General features: G+C 43.9%; 1 protein-coding gene across 15 annotated transcripts in view; it reads right to left on the reverse strand.

Moving 5' to 3' along the window:
* The window catches only part of kiaa1217 (KIAA1217 ortholog), a 131,282-nt gene that overhangs the window by 35,995 nt on the left and 71,521 nt on the right, over positions 1-23,766 (reverse strand). For 12 of the 15 annotated variants that reach the window (XM_079661439.1, XM_079661441.1, XM_079661434.1 and 9 more), the window contains exons 2-5: positions 23,427-23,704; positions 6,064-6,144; positions 4,695-4,878; positions 703-901 (exon numbers count right to left, since the gene is read on the reverse strand). In XM_079661439.1, the coding sequence (XP_079517565.1) occupies positions 703-901; positions 4,695-4,878; positions 6,064-6,144; positions 23,427-23,704 (742 nt within the window). Of the gene's footprint in view, positions 1-702; positions 902-4,694; positions 4,879-6,063; positions 6,145-12,257; positions 12,397-20,987; positions 21,168-23,426; positions 23,705-23,766 lie in introns of those variants that run through there. The other 3 variants (XM_079661436.1, XM_079661429.1, XM_079661442.1) reach the window with 3 other exon arrangements.

A 23,766-nucleotide genomic window follows, 5' to 3' on the forward strand; every position in this document is an offset into this window, starting at 1 on the left:
GCTGGTCGTACTCAGTGTGGTGTTGCAACCTGGACGCCTGCACCCACCTTAAGACATCACGAGACACTGTTTTACAGCCCAGATAAAGTATTAGTCACAAAGTACACATCTAGCTGCAGCAGGGAGTGTGCAGAGAAGGGGGAAAAGTTGGTTATGTGTTCAAGAGTAAAGTGGTGTTTCTGAAAAACTAGAACAAAGACAGTGTCAAGTCTGCTGTATTATTGACAAGGCATGCTCGTGAATACCAAATAAGGGAGGAACAAGTCAAAGTGCATGCTGTTCGAGAGCACAGTGCACAATACTTTGGAAAGTAAACCTTGACAATCATTGGCAAAGTTCACATTATTCAAACTTTGCAGAGCGAGGACAGGACAACAAGTCATCTAAGCTTATAATGTGCTCTGCAGTTTGTTTGGGTCTATTGGAGACATGTAAACAATTCATTCTATTTTAGGCACCTTTCATGACACCCAAGGACACCGTACGGTTTGTTAGAATGTTGGCTTCATTTCCATATAATGTTATTTATACTAAGTTTGCACACAATGGAAAAAGGAAGCAAGACTTTCCTGGCCAGTGACATTTCCTGTGCAGTGGGAAGTTTAGACAGGAAGTTCTCAGGGAGTGGAAAAGGAAATAACCTCGGATGCCCCGATCCATGCAGCCCAACACACATTCTGAATCTCTGCTTAGCGTCTGTACCTGACATCGGTGAGCTCGTAGTACACGTTCCTCATGTCGTCTTTGACGTAGACGGCGACGCTGGGCGACTCCAGCATCTTCATGTTGAGCTGCGCTGCGAAGGCACTGACGAACAGAGCTCTGATGGTGTCGATGCCGGTGATCTCGTTGGGCATGCGGATCTGTTTGGTCTCGTCTCCGTACTGCAGGTACAGCACACCTGTGCACAGAGAGCAGGGGAGCAGGGGGTGAGCCACAACAGGTTCACTCTTTTGAATTAAATCAAGTATTTCCTATGACTAAGAGACACTTTGTAGGAAGTGATCCGTTGGTTCACAGATTGTACTCAGGTGCTAAATAAGTTCATACCTTCCTGCAGTGTTATTTAAATTAGATTAACAGAAATACATTCAGAATACGAAGAACTGGCAGTCTGTTCTCTTAAGTATTGACTCAGATATTACTTTTGTTAGACGTTCTTATCCAAAGCAATTCAGTACAGTCTCAGGGACACAACGACATGCTGACTGCAGTGGGATTCGAACTTGCTACCCTCTGATTCGAAGTCCAGCACACTATCCACTTAGCCACAGCCTCCCAGCTATTAAAATTAGTACCCAAAAAAATAAATGACTCAAGAAAAGTTTGGATTTGGAGCCTTTTTCTGCAAAGGTGTGCTTTTTACCCTCCATGACGCCTGAAACAACCTCCAACACGTGATCTAATTAATAAATCCCGTTTTCCTGTGCCATCTACACCACCAACTGGCAGCTGATCTGACAGTGGCCCTCTTCTGCTCATTTCCAGGTTCATATTTGTATTGTTATGCGTCTACTGTATGTTTACATGCTTTAAGGTCAAAAGGACAGACAAACAACTTGGCTAGGAGACCAAGCAACCTTTACTTTTGGCAGAAGAGCTGTGCATCAGATGTTTATACTTGTGCTCCGTGTTTTTGTTCTCCACCTGCCACGTTGCTCCTGATTCGTGTTGTGCCGTGAATCACTTTGAAATGAAAGTGATTCGGGGCAGAAGCATGGCGGTGTGCTCGGGATGGAACAGCACAAATTATGCATTTAAAAAACAAAACAAAGGCTGAACCTCTGAACCCTGGGTGTGGCTTCTGTACTGCACTCTAAAGAAACAGATGTCTCCCCCACATCACTTCTGGACACGCCTTCACTGTACTTGTGTAAACAATGCCAGGGTAGAGGAAAAACACTGATTTCAAACTGCGTGGCACTGATTTTCATTGGGTCTATCTGTAGCTTTGTGTCATATTATACGAGAATGTCACGTTTAATGAACCGCTCAGACATAAATCAGTGTCCCTTTACACTCATAATAGCTGGTTCAAAGGAAAGCGGTAGTTCTACTTGGTGTAATCCCATAAAAGGACAGCGTCAGTAAAAGCTACCAGATGTTGGTGAAATATTATACAGGATTCAACATGCTCCACGAGACAGACAGAGGGTAAATCCAGGAAATAAAAATGGCTGAGTCCATCACGGCTCTCTCTCTGGTCTGTCTGGGTCCAACAACTCGCAGAATAACTTCCTCCTTCCCCTGAGAGCGCGTTGTGTTAACACTCGGCTGCTTTTCTTCCAGATGTTGGCAATTAAGGAGTTTGGTGACAAAGCGCCATTGATTGAGCTCGCATTAGGACGATTTGAATTCTTTAACATTAGGTTTTTATCCGCCTGCAACAAAGAGTCTTGTTACATTCCTGAGCGCCTGGTTTCACTCAGGATTGGAAGCAAATGGCAAAGTGGGTTTCCTGACCAAATGGGCACAGAACAACTGCAGACTGTCTGCTCTTTCAAATGTTTTCCACTGGGAAGGAAAGGCTTTAACTTCTAGAAACTTCAATCTATGTCCGTCAAAATTAAGACAAACAGAGTAGAAACATGCTGTTATTAAAACCTCTTGAAATATAATAAATCTGATGCCACGCTCTACATGAAATCTGATACTCACATTAGGGGCTTTCCTGTTTTCTGATGCTCTGGAAAACACCACGCGACAACTCCTTCAGAACAGGCTGAAGATACTAAGACCCAAATGTCCGTTGGGACTCGGCAAAGTGTGTGTGTGTGTGTGTGTGTGAGGCTGTGGGAGGGACACTGTAGTTGAGGGGTGCCCCTTTCTCTCTCCTCCCCCTTTATCACACTTTGACCCCCTGCTGTCATAACGCTTTGTCCTGATGTTTTTGAGAGGGAAAGGGAAGGAACTGGGGGGTGTGTGTGTGTGTGTGTGTGTGTGTGTGTGTGTGTGTGTGTGTGTGTGTGTGTGTGTGTGTGTGTGTGTGTGGGGGGGGGGGCGTTCCTGGCACGAGAAAGAATGCTAAATGGCACCCTATAGTTTTATCCACTTTCACTTTGTTCAAAAGACGTGCCATTCAGACGCAGAAGCTTTGAAGACTATATCCTTAAAGAAACGACAGACTCAACTCACCTAACCCTTTTTCAGGAAGTTTTCAAACTCTTTCTAACTTTTTCCTCTCGACCCTAATGCAGCGGCCTCATTCTGCACATCGCTCTGCGTTTGGATGCAAATGAAGCAGCGTGTGTGTTGATAAGTCGACCCGTTTCTAATCCTGTCAATAACACGATGGCACATTGTGGAAGGATTCCCTAATCTTTCACTACAGAGGGAAGGAGTGTAATTAAAGTGGAGCTGTGAGCTGAGGGGGAGAGAGGGGAGGAGATGGATGGAGTGAGAGGAGGAGAGCTGGACAAGGTGAAACCAAGGTGTGTTTAGACGTTTCTCAGAGAGTTATGCAAAATCAAAACCAGGTTATCCAAGAGGACTACTTTCTGTTCACAACGTTCATTCAGATTTGAGATTAAGCTTTTATTCATAATCACTTCTAGATATCAAAGGTGGAAAGGACATTTACTCAGGTATGCTACTTTTTGAAAAATATGTAGGTACTTTTTTTTACATTACTTCATTTTTATTCACACATTAAGTTAGGTAGTTTGTAGATTTAGGTTCTTAATATTAACATGAATCAACAAAGACATTACCACATATTATTAGGCTACCTAGTTGTATATAAACTCATTCAAAATAAACCCCACTTTTACCAGGTGCAACATTGAAGTGAACACAATAATTCACAAGCTATTAATACAATCATTTAAAATATATGGTGCTTAAAGGTGGGCTAGGTAAAAAACACTTTTTGTTATATTCCATGGAATGCTCTTAACATCCCGATAGCAATGAATATATTAAATGCTTTGACAATAAATAAAATTAACAAAATGTCATCTCTTGAAGCCGTGGCGCTGTAAAAAGCACGACCAATCATCTGAGCCGGCCCGGCTAAAGTAACTGGATGGCCTGCCTGCCTGTCAGCCTTCCATCTGGGCACAAACTTATCTCGTGCCCTCATTGGTCATGTGCGCGTTCGTGTGTTGGAGGAGGGGCTCTGTGAGGAAGTGGCAGATTGTTTCCGGCTGCGTACTTTCAAATTCTAGCGCACTCGAGCTGGTCTCTCCATTCTTACCTACCCCACCTTTAAATGGGCCATTCTGCATAACAAGTATTTTTATTTTTGGTACTTAAAGTATATTTGTACGCCAAAACGTTTGTACTTTTACAAGTACAGTTTGAATTCAGGAGTTTGACTTGTAACAGAGTATTTCTACACTTCTTTTACTTAATAAACAACTTCCATTTTTTTGTTTAGGCTTTCTAGATGTAGACAATGGGAGAAAAAAAGTATGAGAAAGTTTGATGAAAAACGTAGGGTAAAATGCTCAATAAAACCAAAGACCGGGGCAACGGGAATAAGATTATTAAGTGTAGTAGCCCACGTCATATTCTTTCAGATTTCTGTACTTTGTTATCCCTGTATCATCTGTATACTGACCTGTATTTATTTACATGCCTATGCCACTGTATCTGCCACCTAGACTGACCGTTTAATGTATGTGTAATGTTCGTTATATTTGAAAACTTCAATAAAAAAAAACGTAGGATAAAAAAACCAACAGCTAACGTACCTAGCGAGCGGTCCCTCGTCTGATTGGTCGATCGCACCACGGGCAGGCTAGCTCGAACCCGGCTGCCGCGGGTGAAGTTTGTGGGGGAGTCGGCCTCAGACATGGTGTCCAGTGACTCCAGGGAGGCCAGGGAGAGGTGGTCCGCCTCTCCAACGCTGCTGGGGCCGTGCTTTGGGCTTCTGCTCTGGAGGGGGGGAGGCAACGGAAACACGATACAGTAAAAGGGTGAGACCGTGGAGACACTGGACACAAAACATTGAACAATACATGCATTCATATCGAAACGACACAAAGAAACGTGGCAAAGTTTTTGAGATACGGTGCATTCGGGGGAGTTAGGAAACAACAGTATCTGTCAATGTCATGTGCTGTGAGTCACACTGGAATAAAAACACCTTTGATGTCAAGCTTGACTCCAGAACAACAAGAAGTGAATAAACCAAACCATAGCAGTCATGCAAAATTGAATAAAAGAATCTATCAAATACCACGCAGCTCTGTCCCAAAAGCACCTCAAGGTAAATAAGGGTTTGAAAGCATCAGTAAGCCTCTAACCATTCTACAAGAGCGTCAACTTTTACTTTCCATATTCACCAGGTTCACATCAGTATGTAGTGTCTCTACTGGGACATGTCTTTGGGATTGAAGCCTTTGCACACCATTGACATGCACACAAACCTATTTAACACACTACAGGGAAGGGAGAAGCCCTTAAAGCACAATAGGGCTTGTCTAATAATAATGCTAACGGTGTTTAAAATAAGTTTTCAAACTGATTAAGGATTGAGAAGTGTGTCACATCACTTGTAGATAGGTGAGCTACTCTGTAAGCAGATCCTCTTCAATAACTCAAAGTGTGATGAGGCCAGAGAGGCATTGTGAGGCGCTGTAAGGTGATCGGCAGAAGTGGAGGAGGCGGGACAATAACTGAGAGGTCAGTGAACACTTGGCGCTTTATGAAACGCTCCTATTTCCTGGCAGCTGAAGACGGGTCCACCAGGTTACCTTAAACACACCTGCATGCTGCTCTCTCACACACATACGGGCAAATAAAGAATTGAAGCTTTTATATGAAATGTAGTTCTTGGTTTATCCTGAGCAGGTCAGACTCTGGGAGGCACGGCGGGACACACTTTTTAGGTAGAAATGGTCACACAGAAGCAGCAGCAGGTGTTAGTGAGGATGAAGATGCATCACACACACACACACACACACACACACACACACACACACACACACACACACACACACACACACACACACACACACACACACACACACACACACACACACACACACACACACACACACACACACACAGTTCAGACACACACACACACGATGCAGATAAGATAAAAGGCTGACTAACTCTGTGGGCCAATTGGATTTTCATCAAGTACCTCTGAATGTCAAGCTCAGAGTGAAGGGAGAAGAGCATGCCCTGCAAAGACTGAGAAAAACATGAGAACAAATAAAGAATAAAGTCAAGCCAGTGGGAGGTGAGATGGGAAAAGAAATCAGACAAAACAGAGTAACCATGGAAACACATCCACAGAGGCCTGAGGAGAAAAGGAGGCTAATAAGAGGTGCTAACGTATCCTCGCTTTCTTTTTAGTCGACTGTTCTGTGTTAAACTTGTCAAGCATTTAGTGTTTTTGATGCAAATGAATGAAGACCTGACACCGCAGGGAGAGCCGCTGAGCCATCACTCAACTCCTGTAACTCGCTTAGGCTGCAAACCCCCACAGATTACAAACTATGTGAAGAGTGCCCTTATACTGTTAATACATGCTGATAATGACCTTTTAAAACACAGGGGTCACACGGAGTTGACGAGTCACCTGAGAGCAGACATGTTCTGCGAAATCTAATCTGAACGATGAAAGATTCATGAGAGAATTCGATGCCCTCACACACACTGCTGTTCTGTGTCAACCTTACATCGGCTTCACATGAACGTAGTAATTATATCAGCCTAATCCAACCTGCATTCACGCTTACAAATGTGTGCATGGAAGGTGTTGGAGCTATATATCTCTTTATATTTAATAGTTTAACATTTATTTTCTTGCTGTTTATAGTGTTTATTGTAAATGTGTTCTTAGTTAGTGTCATAAGTTAAAGTAGTTTCTATGCTTTTTATTTGAAGGCATGTTTGGGCACTGGGTGATTAGAGCACCTGATGCCCCGTCCACACAGCAGCTTTAAAAAAATCTTCCAACGCTTCTGCCCATTCACTTTGAATGGGGGTGACGTCACTTTGCCTCGCTTTTCGCCGAACTGCATTGTGGGGAAGCAAAGCGGAGATTTCCAGGATTTCCAGGATTTTCAGGATTCAAAAGTTGAGCAATGTTCAACTTTTGAAGCTGAGCTGGAAGCGTCAGCCAATCAAATCCCGTTTATGCAAATCTGACAGTACAAGCGCTAGCCAATCAAACCGCGTGCAAGCTGGGAGAGACTCTGGGAGAGTTCATTTCCTCATATTCCAAACGAGAAATTACGGTAGCAAATCACCCGGTTCTTTACGACCAGAACTATTTACCGGGATACAAACCAGAGGAACCAGGCATGGAGGGAGGTGGCAGAGACAGTGGGTGAAACTGGTAGGTTTTCGCCTGTTTGGAGAGTTTATATCCAGTTTACTTCGTTTTAACATTGCTATTGCTTTGTATGTCGGGGGCGGGAGAATCATGCGATTGGTTGTTGGTCGCAAAAAATCCCCAAGCTTTCAGACACGCCCACCTCCAAGATATTTTTAAAGCTGGTGTGTGGACGGGGCGTAATTGTATATATTGGAGACAGACAGGTGGAGGTGGGAGCCAGAGCACTAGTAGGCAAACGGTTTTTAACCAGGGTGTTTCAAGCCACACAAAGGAAAGCCATAGGAACGGCTTAAGGAAAAGAGAGGAAACCTGTTCATTGTATTTTATTATAGGAATAAAATGCACAAATGGAGGTTCTTGTCTGGACATGGATGATCATTTCCCTGTGTAAGATCTGCTAACTAGTGCCTCAGTGGCTGTTTTAGTTCTATAGGATTTTGGCCGCTACAGAAGGCAATAGGCGCGTTCACACCAAGTACTTTTCCCACAAAGGTTCCTGAGAACTACGATTTAGTTGCGTTCACACCAAAAAGTCCCAGGAACTAAATTAGTTCTAGAGAAACTTTTTTGTACCCCCTTTTCAGTCCCTGCTAGAGAGCAGGGACTTTCGTGGGAGAGAAAGGTTCCTGTGTCTGATTGGCTTGGCGGAATGCAAACCACACTCCGTAAAACTCCCAAAAACTTTTGTGAAGCCGCCATTTTATTATCCTCGCATTGCATTATTAGCATTAGCATTAGCCCAGCGCAGAAACGCAGAGACTAACTTATGACAACACAAAAGAAAACATGGGAGCGGTGGAGATGAGGAGGTGTCGGTGTTCTGGCCGTTTACTCGGAAAGCTTCTACTGAAGCCAGTCCCTAACTCCGGGGACTTCCGGCCGGGGACTCCGGGTGGCAGTATACGTCGTGAAGTTGTTTGCGGCCTGCCAGTAAACCCAAAGCAGAAGAAGAAGAAGTGACGTCAGCGGCTTCATTTGCCTAATCCTCCCCCAGGAACTAATTTCCGGTGTGAACGCGATCTGTACTTAGTTCCTGAGAACTAAAGAGTTCTCAGGAACCTTTGTGGGAAAAGTACTTGGTGTGAACGCGCCTATAGAAGTAAATGTTGCTATATAGTTCAAATGAATATAAGATGCTTGTGAAAACTTTAAATAGTTGTTTTCTGTTTTTTTTTTATTACAATCAGCTGGAATTAGGACTTTGAGAAACATCATTATTGTAAAACAATTACACAAAATGATATTGGAACATCTCTGCAGACCATTTACACACACCAATATAACAGGAAAGGGAAACCACGAAAAGCAGAATAGGGCCTCTTTAAGTATAATTTACTTTCGTTTACTAAGTGCTCTAAATGAACCTGTCGCTTTTCCTCTTCTGTCAAGTCCAAGACTAACGTTTAAATATCCTTGATGAGACAGCTGGAGAAGTGCCGCGTAGGAGAAAGAGATAGTTAAAGCGAGTGTTTTAAAGTGCAGGGAATTGCAAATGAGACCTTCTGCCTCCGTGTGGAAAGATGTAATTAAGTGAAACCTCTCGACAGACGAGTGAGCCGTCCCCTCCAAAGGTTAGCTGTTAGTTCTGATGAACTCCCTCGTCTCTCTTCCTCTTCCTCATGCAGATATCATCCTGACCACAGCTACGTCTGATATGGCCGACATGCTAAAAGCCACTTCCTGTCCCGACTCACCACTTCCCACTTTCAGGTCCAGATGTGAAAACCGCAGACTAACCGCTGATTATCTCCGTAAAAAAAAAAAAAAACCTGCTTCAACCTGCGCCTCGTACCTTCAGCACATTCCTCAGCAGAGATTCCCCTCCTTTTTCAAAGTCAAACCCGAACTGATTTAGCTGTTTGAGAAGCCTTCACATTTGCTCTGACAGCCCGTGATGAATGTGAAACCGAGACAGCGACATGGAATATGATAAGTTATAGAGTCATGAAAAGAGAGGCATTGAGAAGAAACGTGTCTAGATCTTGGGAAGTGCCAAAGATGGATGATTGATTGTCAAATACCCAGTGTGAGTACATTGCATACAGTCTCATAGAAATGTTAAATGTGTACATGTTGTGTAGCTTAAATGCTAATTGCTCTGCTACAGCACATAGTGTCCTTAGTCCATTGGTCCCTATCTCACAAATGTGCTATATTGTGTATCTTAAAGTGGACCTATCATGCTATATTTGAATAATATAGTGTAGGACCATACCTATATAAGGCATATTTATACTTTTTATTTTTCAAAATACCAAACAGATCATGCATTTTAGCCATTCCTCATTTCGCTCAATTGAACACTGTCTTTGCATCATGGGCTGATTCTGTGAGAACAGCACCATCTACAGGCCTGGCATATGTACTACAGCGTCTCCAGCGCTTTCCAACGGCAATGTCCGTGGCTGTCTCCTCCTGATTGGTGGAGTTGGCTCCATAGCCGTAGCGCCACTTCTGTGACGTCATAGAAGTGTTCAAATCTGGATCAGTCTGTATCAGATCCGTTGCAGCCCCTTTTTAAGAGATTTGGGTATGGAGGGAAAGAGAGAGGGTTGTGTTTTCTGACACTTGGTGAGTTCCCTGGAACTCCGGGGACACATATTCATGTAGAAAAGACGTACAAAAGTGCATTTTGCATGATAGGTCCCCTTTAAAGTATTTAGTGGTCTTGAAGGCCTTTTGCAGCAGCTTTAATGTAATGTGCCTCAGCAATGATTAAGAAACCATGCATGTGGAAAACAACAGATAAAGACAGTAATTGAAAAATGTGTGTGTGTGTGTTTGAAAGAATGGGACACAAAGGGAGACTGGGTGCATGCATGAGTGAGTCAGGCCATTGTTCCAGAGAGTCTGACCCGTTCAGGACATCCTGAAAACATTTATGCAACAGCGGCCGGTCAAACACGCCGCCGTGAAGAAAGTGTTTTTTTCTTCCCAAATAAGTTTGACTTCTCGATGCACCTGCAGGGCTTCTTTCTCTTTGGCTGTCACCTGTCTTTTCTTAAGCCCTTTAATGTTGCATGATTTCACCATGCAGTTATATCATGCAGCTCGGCCGTGGCTCCTGACAGACAGAGTGATTAAAGTAAATTGTTAGGAGTAATGACGGCACCCGACAGGAGATTTAACTATAGACTGAGAAGCTGCCAGAGCATAATGCACCACACCTGCTGCCAGCCTACACAAAGCCCCCTGATTGCTGCCTACCTTCTTATATAATCAGCAGTTTAATAGCGTTCTCATAACCTCACATGTCTGCAATGGCGTCGATTTTTTTCCACCTTTCGAGCTGTAACGTTTTGTGACAAAAGATACAGGTTTCACACGTCGGGCCATTTATCTGCAGCTTCGACAAGGGGACAATAGAGCAAATTCATGTCCTATGTACACAGGTCGAACACACACGCCCAGCTAACAGGGGGAACTCGTTTCTGTCACTCTTTCTATATTGTCCCTGCAGACAGGGAAGAATGTAAACATGAGAGTGGAAACTTGTGTGTGGTTTCAAACACAAACTGCAGTGTTGTGAGCTTCTCCACTTAACATGCTAATTTGGCTCGAGCTCCTGGGAGCGGAAACAGAGCTAACTGTAATTACCTGGCCTGATCTGAATGGCAAACACATAAACACACAGCTCTGCAGACTGTTAACCCCTTACTTAACCCGTCTCATTCTGACACTTAAAAGTATAGTGTTTATGTGGTAATCATCACATTTGAGTGGGAGGTAGTGTCCTTGAGCAAAACACTGAATCAAGACTGGTATATCAGTGTGTAGTGTCTATCCTTTAAAGAGTCCTCTCCTGCTGATGTTCAGGTGTATATCAGGATGTAGTGTCTCTACTTTAAAGAGTCCTCTCCTGCTGATGTTCAGGTGTATATCAGGATGTAGTGTCTCTACTTTAAAGAGTCCTCTCCTGCTGATGTCCAGGTGTATATCAGTATGTAGTGTCTCTACTTTAAAGAGTCCTCTCCTGCTGATGTTCAGGTGTATATCAGTATGTAGTGTCTCTACTTTAAAGAGTCCTCTCCTGCTGATGTTCTGGTGTATATCAGTATGTAGTGTCTCTACTTTAAAGAGTCCTATCCTCCTGATGTTCAGGTGTATATCAGTATGTAGTGTCTCTACTTTAAAGAGTCCTCTCCTGCTGATGTTCAGCTGTATATCAGTATGTAGTGTCTCTACTTTAAAGAGTCCTCTCCTGCTGATGTTCAGCTGTATATCAGTATGTAGTGTCTCTACTTTAAAGAGTCCTCTCCTGCTGACTTGGAATCATAAAGCCACCGTCAATCCAGCCGTCAGCGCCGGGCCGTATGCTGTCTGTGGACGGACCATCACCCTTTGTCTCCCCTAGCCTTAATGACATTATACTGAAATCCCCTAGTCATCCATTCCCATTCATGGCTGCCACATCCCTCTCTCCCTCCCTCCTGCGATGCATTCCTCCTCTAATCCCTGCATCCAAATCCCCAGATGACCTTTCAGAGATGGGCTCGCCGGTTAATTGGCGTGATAAAAAGGAGATGACTTTATAGTATCAGAGCTGACAGGGAAGGTGAAGCTAGAAGTTCAAAACCCACTGTCTACAAGTTCATAATCCCCCCCCCCCAAAACTCACAATAACAAGGACTGTTCCTGTGTCGTTAATAGAAGATTAGTCGAACAGATTTACAATTGTTGTCCGCTATCACACATAGGAGGCAAGATGGCTATCTCTTCCGCCGCTGACATTTACAACAACCGAGCCACACCGTCCAATTGATTTCCCCCACTCATGCATACATGATTTAGTCGCGGTTATCACCAGCAGACATCGCCCACTGCTCTGAATGAGAGAGGTTACAAAAGTCAACTTTGCGTGACCATCAGATATGAGACCATGTCTTGAGTTGCCAACAGCTTTTAAAAGCTCTTCAATCTCTCGCATAAGCAAAAACAAATCTTAAGATGTCGTATTTACCATTTCACAGCAGCATCGATCTCCTTGCAGCGGTGACTTCCACGAGAGGCTGGAAACAGGGTCACTTCCTCCTCTGTTATTTCAGTCCTTGTGAACTTGCTCTGTACAACTGGCCTGTCCTGCTCCCTTCCCTTTCTGCTCTAGCGGATGCCCCCCCCCCCTCTCTATTCCATGCACAAACTGCCCCACATCCAACCTCAAAAACACACAACACACACCCAGCGGACAACAGGAGAAATCAGCGCTTGTTTGCCTGCTTTCAACACCTCTTTAAGGGGATTTGATTTGATAGGGACGATGATATTAAGCTGCAGGAATCATTTTAAAGTATTTCTAACTTGCTGGCGATGAGCAGGAAATCTGATTCCCTGAAACGGCTTTTTAAAATCTCCCATAAAGTTTCCGTTCAGTGCACATTTCATCTTAAAGCGGCAGCTCGAACACTAATCCGTGTGTACAATCTCAGCAGCCATCTCCCTGCCCTGAACACAGAGAGATGACTCTTGTGTCCCCAGAAGATAAGACCCCTCCAGCCTCAGGGATCCTAAAATACTTTGCAAGATACAGCCGTCCTATGGAGCACACACCCTCACAGCCTAACACCAATGCTGGATTTTCCCACTGCGTGTGATAATTAAAGTAAGAGCATGTTCCCTTTCTTATTGACAAAGTGCCTTGTTGTGATTTGAGCAATTCAAGGCGTTACGTAAGACTACAAGTCCAGACTCACACCAAGACTCGCAGATCATTTGCTAGTCTTGTATGAAATGATTTGCACTCTCCCAAAAGAGTGCACACATTAAATCTCAACCCCCCCCCCCCCCCCCCCTCTCTCTCTCCAACCAAACAAATACAAACTATTTCCCAACGGGGCTGCAGGATCGAGACTTGTTTTTAATATCACTTCATCAGGAGCAAAAACACATTTAACGGACTTTATAGAAACTAAGAACAGCGCTATAAATGTTTGATGAATTCTCACACACACACACACACACACACACACACACACACACACACACACACACACACACACACACACACACACACACACACACACACACACACACACACACACACACACACACACACACACACACACACACACACACACACACACACACACACACACACACACACACACACACACACACACACACACACACACACACCCTTTTATACACAAAGCCATGCTCCTGTTTCAGATGGAGGGTTTATATGACACGTCCTTAAATGAACCTCGGCCCCCAGAGAGCGTCTCTCCTGGTGTAAAAGAAAAGCCTTTGCAGGTCTAATTTGAGCCTCTCCGGGTGTGTATCTGAGAGAGTGTGGATGTGTGTGTGGCTCCGAGCCCATGGTCGCCAAAACAAAGAGCGCTTTCTTTCCTCAGGAGAAACCAGAGTCCTGCATCCTCTACATCGTGTTGCTCACACACATATAATCTAACGCCATTAAAGGCCTTCTCTGCACATCGGACGTGTTGCCTGGTGTTAAATCTCACTATTTTGTCAAGTGTCCTTTTCTTTAGTCCCGTGAAAGCAGCCCTGATAATGGCTCTGCTATTCAGGCCTGTGTGTGTGTGTGTGTGTGTGTGTGTGTGTGTGTGTGTGTGTGTGTGTGTGTGTGTGTGTGTGTGTGTGTGTGTGTGTGTGTGTGTGTGTGTGTGTGTGTGTGTGTGTGTGTGTGTGTGTGTGTGTGTGTGTGTGTGTGTGTGTGTGTGTGTGTGTGTGTGTGTGTGTGTGTGGAAAGAGTCCGATAATCAGAAGTAAACTAAAGTTTAAATTTAGCTTGAAAGAAATACATCCAATGCTATTTTTTGAATATGTATACACATCCATTTTGATTGTCAAACTGTTGTACCTGGTTTAACCTCTAACTGATTAAATAGGAAACACTACCCCCACACACACACACACACACACACACACACACACACACACACACACACACACACACACACACACACACACACACACACACACACACACACACACACACACACACACACACACACACACACACACACACACACACACACACACACACACACACACACACACACACACACACACACACACACACACGGGCTTCAGATGGCTCGATCTACCATAAGTTATCTTATTTGAAAAGCTCTTCAGTGTCAGTCTGAATCTATAGATATATATATACATACATAAAGTGGCACTAAACAAAAATGCTCCAGTAAAGTAGCTCAAATGTTTACTTGTGTAAAACAGTTCTCCAAAGTGGATTTAGATTATAGTGTCAGCTGGGGGAGGAGTTGCTTAAACAAAGTGCAGCACATGCTCCACTTCTGTCAAATAATGTTATTTATGACTGATTCCATTAGCTGCTGAGGCCTTTCATATATACTATCCCACTGTACACTTACTCATAATCCAGGTGCTTCCCGTCATCTTGTTTAAAACAAAAACCCTGCCTTCTCCTCTTATCGCTACGAATGTATTTTAAACATGTACAAAAGCTACTTAAAGTGGAGTTGCTGCCATGCTTCTCCACACCCCCACTGCCCCCCGCTTACCCCCACTGCCCCCCCCCCCTTTGTCTCCAACAAGAAGGGAAATAAAGCACAGGAGATCAAAATAATGTTGGAGCCAGATGCTTGGAGCCGGTCCGTGGCTTCAATCTTTCTCTTGCTTTGCTTATGTGTCTGATTCACCCTCTGAAGTAAAGCTCATACCTTTGGCCCAAGGTGGAGGCCAGATGTCAGGGTGCGTGCAAAGACTTGCAAAGGTGCAGACGGAGAGAAAGGAGGAGAAAACCTGTCTTTCTTTTCTTAAGGTCATAAAGTTTAGGAGAGAAACGGCCAATGTGTCAGTCGTGGAGATCCCACAGTGACGGACAGGTGCAAGCACGTCACATCGACCCAAAACATTTGTATTAGGAGAAACGTTCTGCAGTTTCACGTCACTAACTTAGTCCTTTCAGATATACTGACTGTGAGACAGAATAACTCTGCAACACAGACCGTTATCAACTTTATAATCCTGAGCGTCACCAAACGTTGATCAAGTTGGTGAAGATATTTCTTCATTTGCATGTTGGTGTTTTTATATTTGCATGTTTTCTGAAACTGCAGCATCAACACAACAGCATTTGCATTCCTTCATCGTGACTAGTGATACTTACTCAGTCAATTATTTACTCAATGTATTGTGATGACTGGCTCTCTGATGAAGACCGACAAAAGGACACAACGATGCCTGCAGGCTAGCGCTTCCTTCAAACATTGAGAAATTAGTGACATTTGAGGGCGGAGACGAAGGCTATTAACTCACAATGAGTCTCACGCTTCTAGCTAACAGTCAATAAATACTGCACATCAGTTTGGACACAATAACCTCAGATCATTTCCACCACTACATTATGTATGCGTGCCAATTTGACCTCACATACTGAAGACCTGGAGATGTTGTGATTTAGAAAAGCATCTTTCGTACATTGTTAAGTTGATTTGCAGTTTTGCGAGATGAGTCTTATAAATCGAGGAATGTTCCCCAGGCTGCGTCGGCACCGCTCATAATTGCACCCGAAGGCCTCTGAGGTTAACGAGGTTCCAGACATTTCACCTCTGCAAATCTGTCAAGACCATCTTTCGGAGGAATAACGACGACCTCCCTGTTGAACCAGAGGAGCAACAACATAAAGAAGACTGAGATAAAGCCCGGGCTAATTCTGCTGTGTTGTTCGTCCGCTGAGAACACTGAGAAGAGCTCAGACCTGATTAGCTGCTCTGATTAACACACTGCCGTTGCGTTAGTGTGTCAAATTCTGTCTGGCTTGACTCATTATCAGCGGCGATCAGATGCGGGTCCATCAGGGCCTTCTGTCATAGCGGCTTAACCTCCCCCTACCCCCCAGTGACACTCAGGATTAGACAGAGATTTGGCGCCCACTCTACGGATCGCATGTCCACTCAGTTGGAGTTCTGCACCCACCAAAAAAACACACAAAAAACCCAGCTGAATAACCCCTCATTACGCCGTCATTAACCTGGGGCTTCTTGTTTGTGTTGGCTCTAAAAGTGGTACTTCATGCAGAGGCGGCAGATCTATTAAAAGCTCCTGATGGGCAGTGGAGGAGGTCCGGTGATTACCAACAGATGTCGTGCTGCACAGTGTCTGATTGTGCATTTCAATAAAAGCTAACACAAAGAGGCGTTCTGTGAAAATATCATAAGCATATCAATGTTTGCTAGAGAGAGGTGCAGGAAGGAGTCCTAAACCCCCAAAAGACTGACCACTTACATTACATTTCATTTAGCTGATCCAAAGAGACTTACAATAAGTGCAATACAAATTCAAACTAAGAGCTTTATTGAATGTGTTTTTGGTGAAAAGCCTGAAATAAGCTTTAGAGATGTTAACGTTTTGTTCTACGACATAAAATATGGTGAATTTAAAAACTGCGATTGCTAACAAGTGTCTAAATGAGACGACTAAACTTCATCAGGCCCAACATTAGCCTCCTTTAGCTTAGCGGTGGTGACGTGAAGTCATGTGACCGTGCTGTAGTTCCTTTATAGCCCAACATTAGCCACCTTTAGCTTAGCGGTGGTGACGTGAAGTCATGTGACCGTGCTGTAGTTCCTTTAAAGCCCAACATTAGCCGCCTTTAGCTTAGCGGTGGTGACGTGAAGTCATGTGACCGTGCTGTAGTTCCTTTAAAGCCCAACATTAGCCGCCTTTAGCTTAGCGGTGGTGACGTGAAGTCATGTGACCGTGCTGTGGTTCCTTTATAGCCCAACATTAGCCTCCTTTAGCTTAGCGGTGGAGACGTGAAGTCATGTGACCGTGCTGTAGTTCCTTTATAGCCCAACATTAGCCTCCTTTAGCTTAGCGGTGGTGACGTGAAGTCATGTGACCGTGCTGTAGTTCCTTTATAGCCCAACATTAGCCTCCTTTAGCTTAGCGGTGGTGACGTGAAGTCATGTGACCGTGCTGTAGTTCCTTTATAGCCCAACATTAGCTTTTTACTTTACTTTAAGTGGTGTTAATATGTGGATATCATCCTGCTGAACAAAACGAGTACATTTCATAAACATGCGTTTGCCACACAGCTTATTTTGGGGATTTTGGAAATCCCAGTCGGATGCTAACTTCCAGGTCGGCCTACAAATCTCTGCACCACCCTATAGATCTGCATATTCTCTTACCAGGTCACCTCTCATGAATGCCATGCCAGGAGGTGAAGACAATGAACGATTCTTCTTCTTTGAGCTGATAGAAACAACACCAACACTCCCTGAAAAACTCCCTCTCCAATCTTTGTTTCTTTGATCATGGTCAAGTTTCTTGCAGGGAGGTAAAGCACGCTCCAGTGTTATCTAGCTGACCTTGGATCTGAGACTATAGAGAAGAGTGAGGCATGGCCAGGAGCCCAAAGAGAGAGAGATGTGTGGGGGGCCGGCCAAATGTAGCATGTCTGCAAAAAGTCCCAGGGGGGAGTTTACAGTACATTTACTGAGTATAATGACAAATGAGGCGTATTTATGTGGCTTTGTTCAACATTAACCGGTGAGAGAGTGCCGATCTTCTCCACCCTGCAATTTTATTGATGATGTTACTAAGTGTTATAGATTTGAACAACTTCTGAAAGGGGATCTGTTCTCATGTGATCCCTTTCCAATGTTTTTGTTCCTTTTTTCATGGAAATGACAAGCTAGTTTCCCCCATAAAGCTTTGCAATTTTGAAAAACAACATGTTGTGCACGATAGACTTTGATGCTTGAAGCAGGACAGTTAGCCCACGATAGATCAAGTGTAAAAAGACGAGAAAAACATACTTCTGAAATGCCAAGAGTCAAGACACAAAACACATGTTGTACTTTTCAATGCATTCAATGATGTGCTTTCAATTTCAAGAGTGGCACGGCATGTTGGCTTTTCAGAGCGGGCAAACGGCAACATGTCCAACAAAAGCGCCAGGGGTGGAAGAAGTGTTCAGATCCTTTATTAAAGAAGACGTACTAATACTGCAATGGAAAAAGACTCCATTATAAGTCATATATAGTTATACGTACTTGCAGGAAAATGAAAAGCACTTTCCACCACTGCAACAAGCATGTTAGTCGCAATGTCTGGAGAAAATGCAAGAAATATCTCTGTCTGAATCAAGAAAGGTGATCAGAAATAGATAAACAATTATATTGTAAAGTGTCCAACCCTAGACCAGCCATTGCAACATCTTTGGGAGTGAATTATTTAAAACTCAAGTTAATTGACTGTATTCCTGTGAACAGAGCCTGAATGTCCACATCTGATTGGTGCATACCTTTCTTCAAGGCAGCCCACCTACAAACTAACCTGTTAGCACCTGCAACTTGCACAGGAACAACGTTCATACACACACACACAGTTCATACACACACACACACACACACACACACACACACACACACACACACACACACACACACACACACACACACACACACACACACACACACACACACACACACACACACACACACACACACACACACGATGGATTGCCTGTGTGTTGTTCTGCCTGCCCACAGCTGCAGACGACTGTCCTAACATGGCTGCTTCACACTATACAGAAACCAGAAAGTCATACAGGCGTGAGGGTGTGTGTGTGTGTGTGTGTGTGTGTGTGTGTGTGTGTGTGTGTGTGTGTGTGTGTGTGTGTGTGTGTGTGTGTGTGTGTGTGTGTGTGATCATCCAAGCAGGTTAGTTAGTAGACAGTGAGAGGATGGGTGGCGGTCAGGCCAGAGGGATATCATCTCCTCTCCCCTGGGTGGGATCCAGGAGGAGGAAATTAAACTTCTCGCCTTTGTTGCAGGTTTAAGGATCAGAGGAGCAGGAATTGAGGGGGCCCTCATATATATAAGGCTACGTCATTCAGTGTGTGTGTGTGTGTGTGTGTGTGTGTGTGTGTGTGTGTGTGTGTGTGTGTGTGTGTGTGTGTGTGTGTGTGTGTGTGTGTGTGTGTGTGTGTGTGTGTGCAGTCACGCTGGGTGGAGTGGGGGTCATCCACTTTTCAGACTGAAGCGATATCATCTTCCAAACCTCCGCTTGACCTTGATAAATATGCGCCTTTGTAACTCAAACCTCCGGAGAGCTTCTTCCTCACCTCTCAGGCATTCTGGTGGCGTCACCTTTCCGGTTTTGTTCTGCACTCTTTCAGCGTGAGAACCGTAGCTAATTCATCCTGCGTTGTATATTTGACTCGTGTGTTTTCCTGAAGACAGAGAAGCTAACCCTCCCCCAGGACACCACATGACAAACGCTTCAATAATCTTGTCATTTTTGTTTTGTTTCATTTCATTTCCCATTTTGAATGATTGCATTCCTCCTGCATTAGATGACGCTCTTCAATCATCTTTTTATTCATTTATCAGCACTAACATTAGCCAGCAAATCCAAACCAGCCTGCTTTCTGACAGCTTTTATTTTTCCATGTCATGATGCATTCAGGAACCATCATCACTCCTATCTCACTCGCAACATCTGAATAACATATGAGGACTTTCATCCTCCAAATCAATCTAAGAGTGTCATGTCGTACAAACTAAAAATCAGCACCAGCAGATCAGATTTATCTCCTTGATGTATTTCAGCTGCTGAGAGAGGATCTACAAACTGTTTTAAAATTGGAGTACAACTTTACCAATAAGGACGCAGTGTCCAACCTGATAATCGGGAGGCTAAGATACAAACACATGTATTTATGAAGCCAGAATGACTGAAAAAATAAATTTCTATTCAAGTTCACACAACAGCTGTTGCTTCTTGCAGTCATGCTGTACACATCGAACAATCCTGGACACACCATGATTAAATATAATCCCACAAAAATGTCAAACCTTTAAAAAAAAGTCAGTAAATAACCAAGTCTACACCTGATGCATTACATTACATTACATGTCACTTGTTAGACGCTTTTATCCAAAGCAACTTACATACTCAAGTCTGTGAGCAATCCCCACGGGAGCAATTTGGGGTGAAGTGTCTCAGGGACACCACGACATGCTGACTGCAGTGGGGTTTGAACCTGTCTCTGCTTGACACCCTGATCCGAACACCAACGCACAACCCACTGCGCCACACACCTCCCATGCCAAGAGTTAAAATATAGATAGAACTGAAATCCAACAGGAGCTATTGATCCACAAGTCATTCTCCATCGTATTTTTAAGAAACTATTGAATTACTCACTCAGAATCAGACCAAAAAAATAACTTTTTGTCTAACATGACGCCTTCTAAAATCATACAGAAGCAGTAATAACAGCAACAACTCACGAAATCCATCTCTGATATACTGCATGATACAGCACGCTGTTATGATACTCCTTCTCTTCCGTCCACAAGAGAGAACCTGCTTTGCATTTGAGCGTAATACCGATATAGTCTATTGTAATGCAAAAATACACTACGCATTTCGGTCAGATAATAGGCAGCTGCTGGTAGGTGATTATACTTTAAGGAAGATTTACTGCAGACAACTACACGGTGTTCATTCAACCAAACATAAGGGGACCAGAAAAAAAATCGTTTGCGCGTAGAGACTTGTTTTTTTAACCGATAAAAGTCGTGCGCCAACTTTTGCAGTCGCCTCCTGGAAGTTTGCAGCACCTGCAGAACAAACCCTCCCAGCCTTACTCGTAGTCTTTGCATTGAAAAGCGCAACAACAGTTTGAACATGAGGGATATCGCTGCGTAAAAGCGCTCCAAAAGTCTCTTACCTTTTACTGCGTCTACACAAAAGCCACCGATGTGAGTTTTATTCCGTCTGAGTGCAAACTTTATCTCTTATTCCCGTTAGCAGCCATGCCTCCGGACAGCGTTCAGGTCCATCTGCAGAGCAGCGATCCTCCTCACACAGCTCTGCCTCTCTCCCTCTCTTTCTGCTCGCGCTCCAGCAAGCACTCACACGTAAACTGAGCCCCTCCAGCGGTGACATCATCACCAGTCACCATGGCAACTCTGACTCCACCCCAAATCCTGGAGCTGAACTTACCTGTCTGACTACCTGCAGCCTCACAACAACACCTTCCTTCCTCTATTTACCATAAAAACGGTAAGATGCAGCGTCTAAACCATAAAATAAAACATCTTCAAAGCGACCTTCTTATATCTGGACAGCTTTCCTCTTTTCGTAATTTTTTTTGGGGTATTTTATGTAAATATTTCTCTATATTTTAATGTGTTTTTTGTCGTTTCTTGGTTGTTTTTCTAACAATCTCCTTTAACTGTCTTTCATGTGTGCACTATGTAAGGCACATTTCTGATGTACAAGTACCTCCAACACACACACACACACACACACACACACACACACACACACACACACACACACACACACACACACACACACACACACACACACACACACACACACACACACACACACACACACACACACACACACACACACACACACACACACACACACACACACACACACACACACACACACACACACACACACACACACACACACACACACCCTGCTGACTTCTAGTACCTATTCAAATGCTCATGAGGAGGCTTCCCTTCACATGTATGCACCTCACTCTTTCCTCCACAATGCGTCTTGTCCCTCTGCATCAGCTCCCTGTGGCTCGGTGCCAGGCTCACCATTGCCTCGATTGTTTTGGCCACAAAGCCCAGCATGCCCCTCCCCTCTCGTCTCCTCTGACCCAGAGCAAACACAAAGACGATGACCAGGTGAGCCAGGTTGACGTGACTCCCTCTGGGTCGCCCTCCCCCGTCAGCTTGGAGAATTTATAATCAGTAAAAAGCTCCGAAACAACCCTGAGACATGTATACTGAAGTCTGGTATACACTCTGGTTTGGAGCTATAAGCAAAGTCCAACTATGGAGATCCAAACATGCTCCAAACAGGTTTTCAACTGCTGCACCCCAGCACCCCAGCTTCACAGCAGCTGTGGGAGGGGAACAGATTTATAGGGTAGACTTCACATTTAACCTGAGGCACAAAAAGAAGAGAGCAGGAAATCGTTTTGCAATTTCTCTGTTGCTTCAGTCTGCAGAAAGAAATAACAATGCCTCAAAGTTACCAAGTGAGAGGAAAGAGTAAGAGGACTTTATACATTGTTAAACAGCATTTTTCTTTTCTGCTGAAAGTTATTGAATACATGTTTTTGCCCCTCAGGGACAGGTAAATAAACTAAAAAGACATCATCACCTGTTGAAATTGACATGTAATAATCTAGTTGCATATTTACACATAAGATAAGATTCAACTGATTGTCATTCGGTACTATTTAACGAAACAGTTTCTCTGCATTTGACCCATCCTAGTGCCATTATGAACGGCGCCCGGGGAGCAGTGTAGGGAACGGTGCCTTGCTCAGGGACACCTCGGTAGCACTTGGTCTTTCCGGGACTTGAACCTGTGACATTCCAGTTGCTATGGACTTCGCCACCATCCAGTGGACACACCAACATCAGCATTAGTCTTTGCTTCTGGTGTTTCGCCTGCAGTAGCTGCTAATTTGCGTATAAACTGTGCTTGGCAGGTATCATAAAGAAATAAAAAATATATATATTTGGATGTTTTGAGACTAAAAATAGCTGCTTTAATGGATGTCTGGAAAAACAAAACACAGCACTGAAAGATGCTAAAACGCTTAAAGTTCATTTTAGTATTGTAATATTCGTTGAAAGTGAAACAAACTATATATTATTATCAAAAAATGCAATGTTTTAAATCTTAAACGATAAATATCCTCCATTGCAAAATAGATGAGCATTTGTCAATATATTTAAGCGAATAGTTTTCTAATAGAAATGTTTATTTTTAAAGGTTAAAAGGACATTATATTGAAATCCAAGCTACCTCTAAGCATCGCAGTAACGTGTCCCACACAGAGATACCCCGGCCAAATCCTAGACTAGGCTAGAACCACCAATGTATTCATGCAACACATATTCATGTCATATACTGTACACTGTATATTTATGTTGTTTAGAGTTTCAAATATTGTGCATAAACCCGGTCTCTCCCCCCACTGACCTGCTCTCCCAGCCTCTCCTGGTGCTTCAAAGTTATTAAGTAAGAGGACTTTATATATTGTTTAAAGTTTCAAATATTTTGCAAAAACAGTGAACTAAACAGGACAATATGTTTAATTTGAGACCTCCCCCCCCCCACTGACCTGCTCTCTCAGCCTCTCCTGGTGGCCCATGATGGCTGATGCATGATGGGGGTATTTCTGCTTCAGATGCTCCAGGAAGGCCTCCCTCTTCTTGTCCATTTCCGGCGGCTGCATAGCCAGGATCTCCCGGGAGCCTCTGGCCCCGCCTAAAGTGTGTCTGCGTGGGACGGTCCGGCTGCCTTTAGCGTCCCCTTTTGTCCCATTTGGGGGCACCTGTCTGCGGCTGACGTGCTGCCCGTCCTCCGGAGACGTTACCTTCAGGTTGCTTTTGGTTTGTTCTGAGGGGAAACAGAGGAACACGGGGTCAAACACATGTGTCCTGTTGATGTTTTAACATAAA

Source organism: Notothenia rossii (assembly GCF_949606895.1).
Source record: "Notothenia rossii genome assembly, chromosome: 12".
Classification (NCBI taxonomy): domain Eukaryota; kingdom Metazoa; phylum Chordata; class Actinopteri; order Perciformes; family Nototheniidae; genus Notothenia; species Notothenia rossii.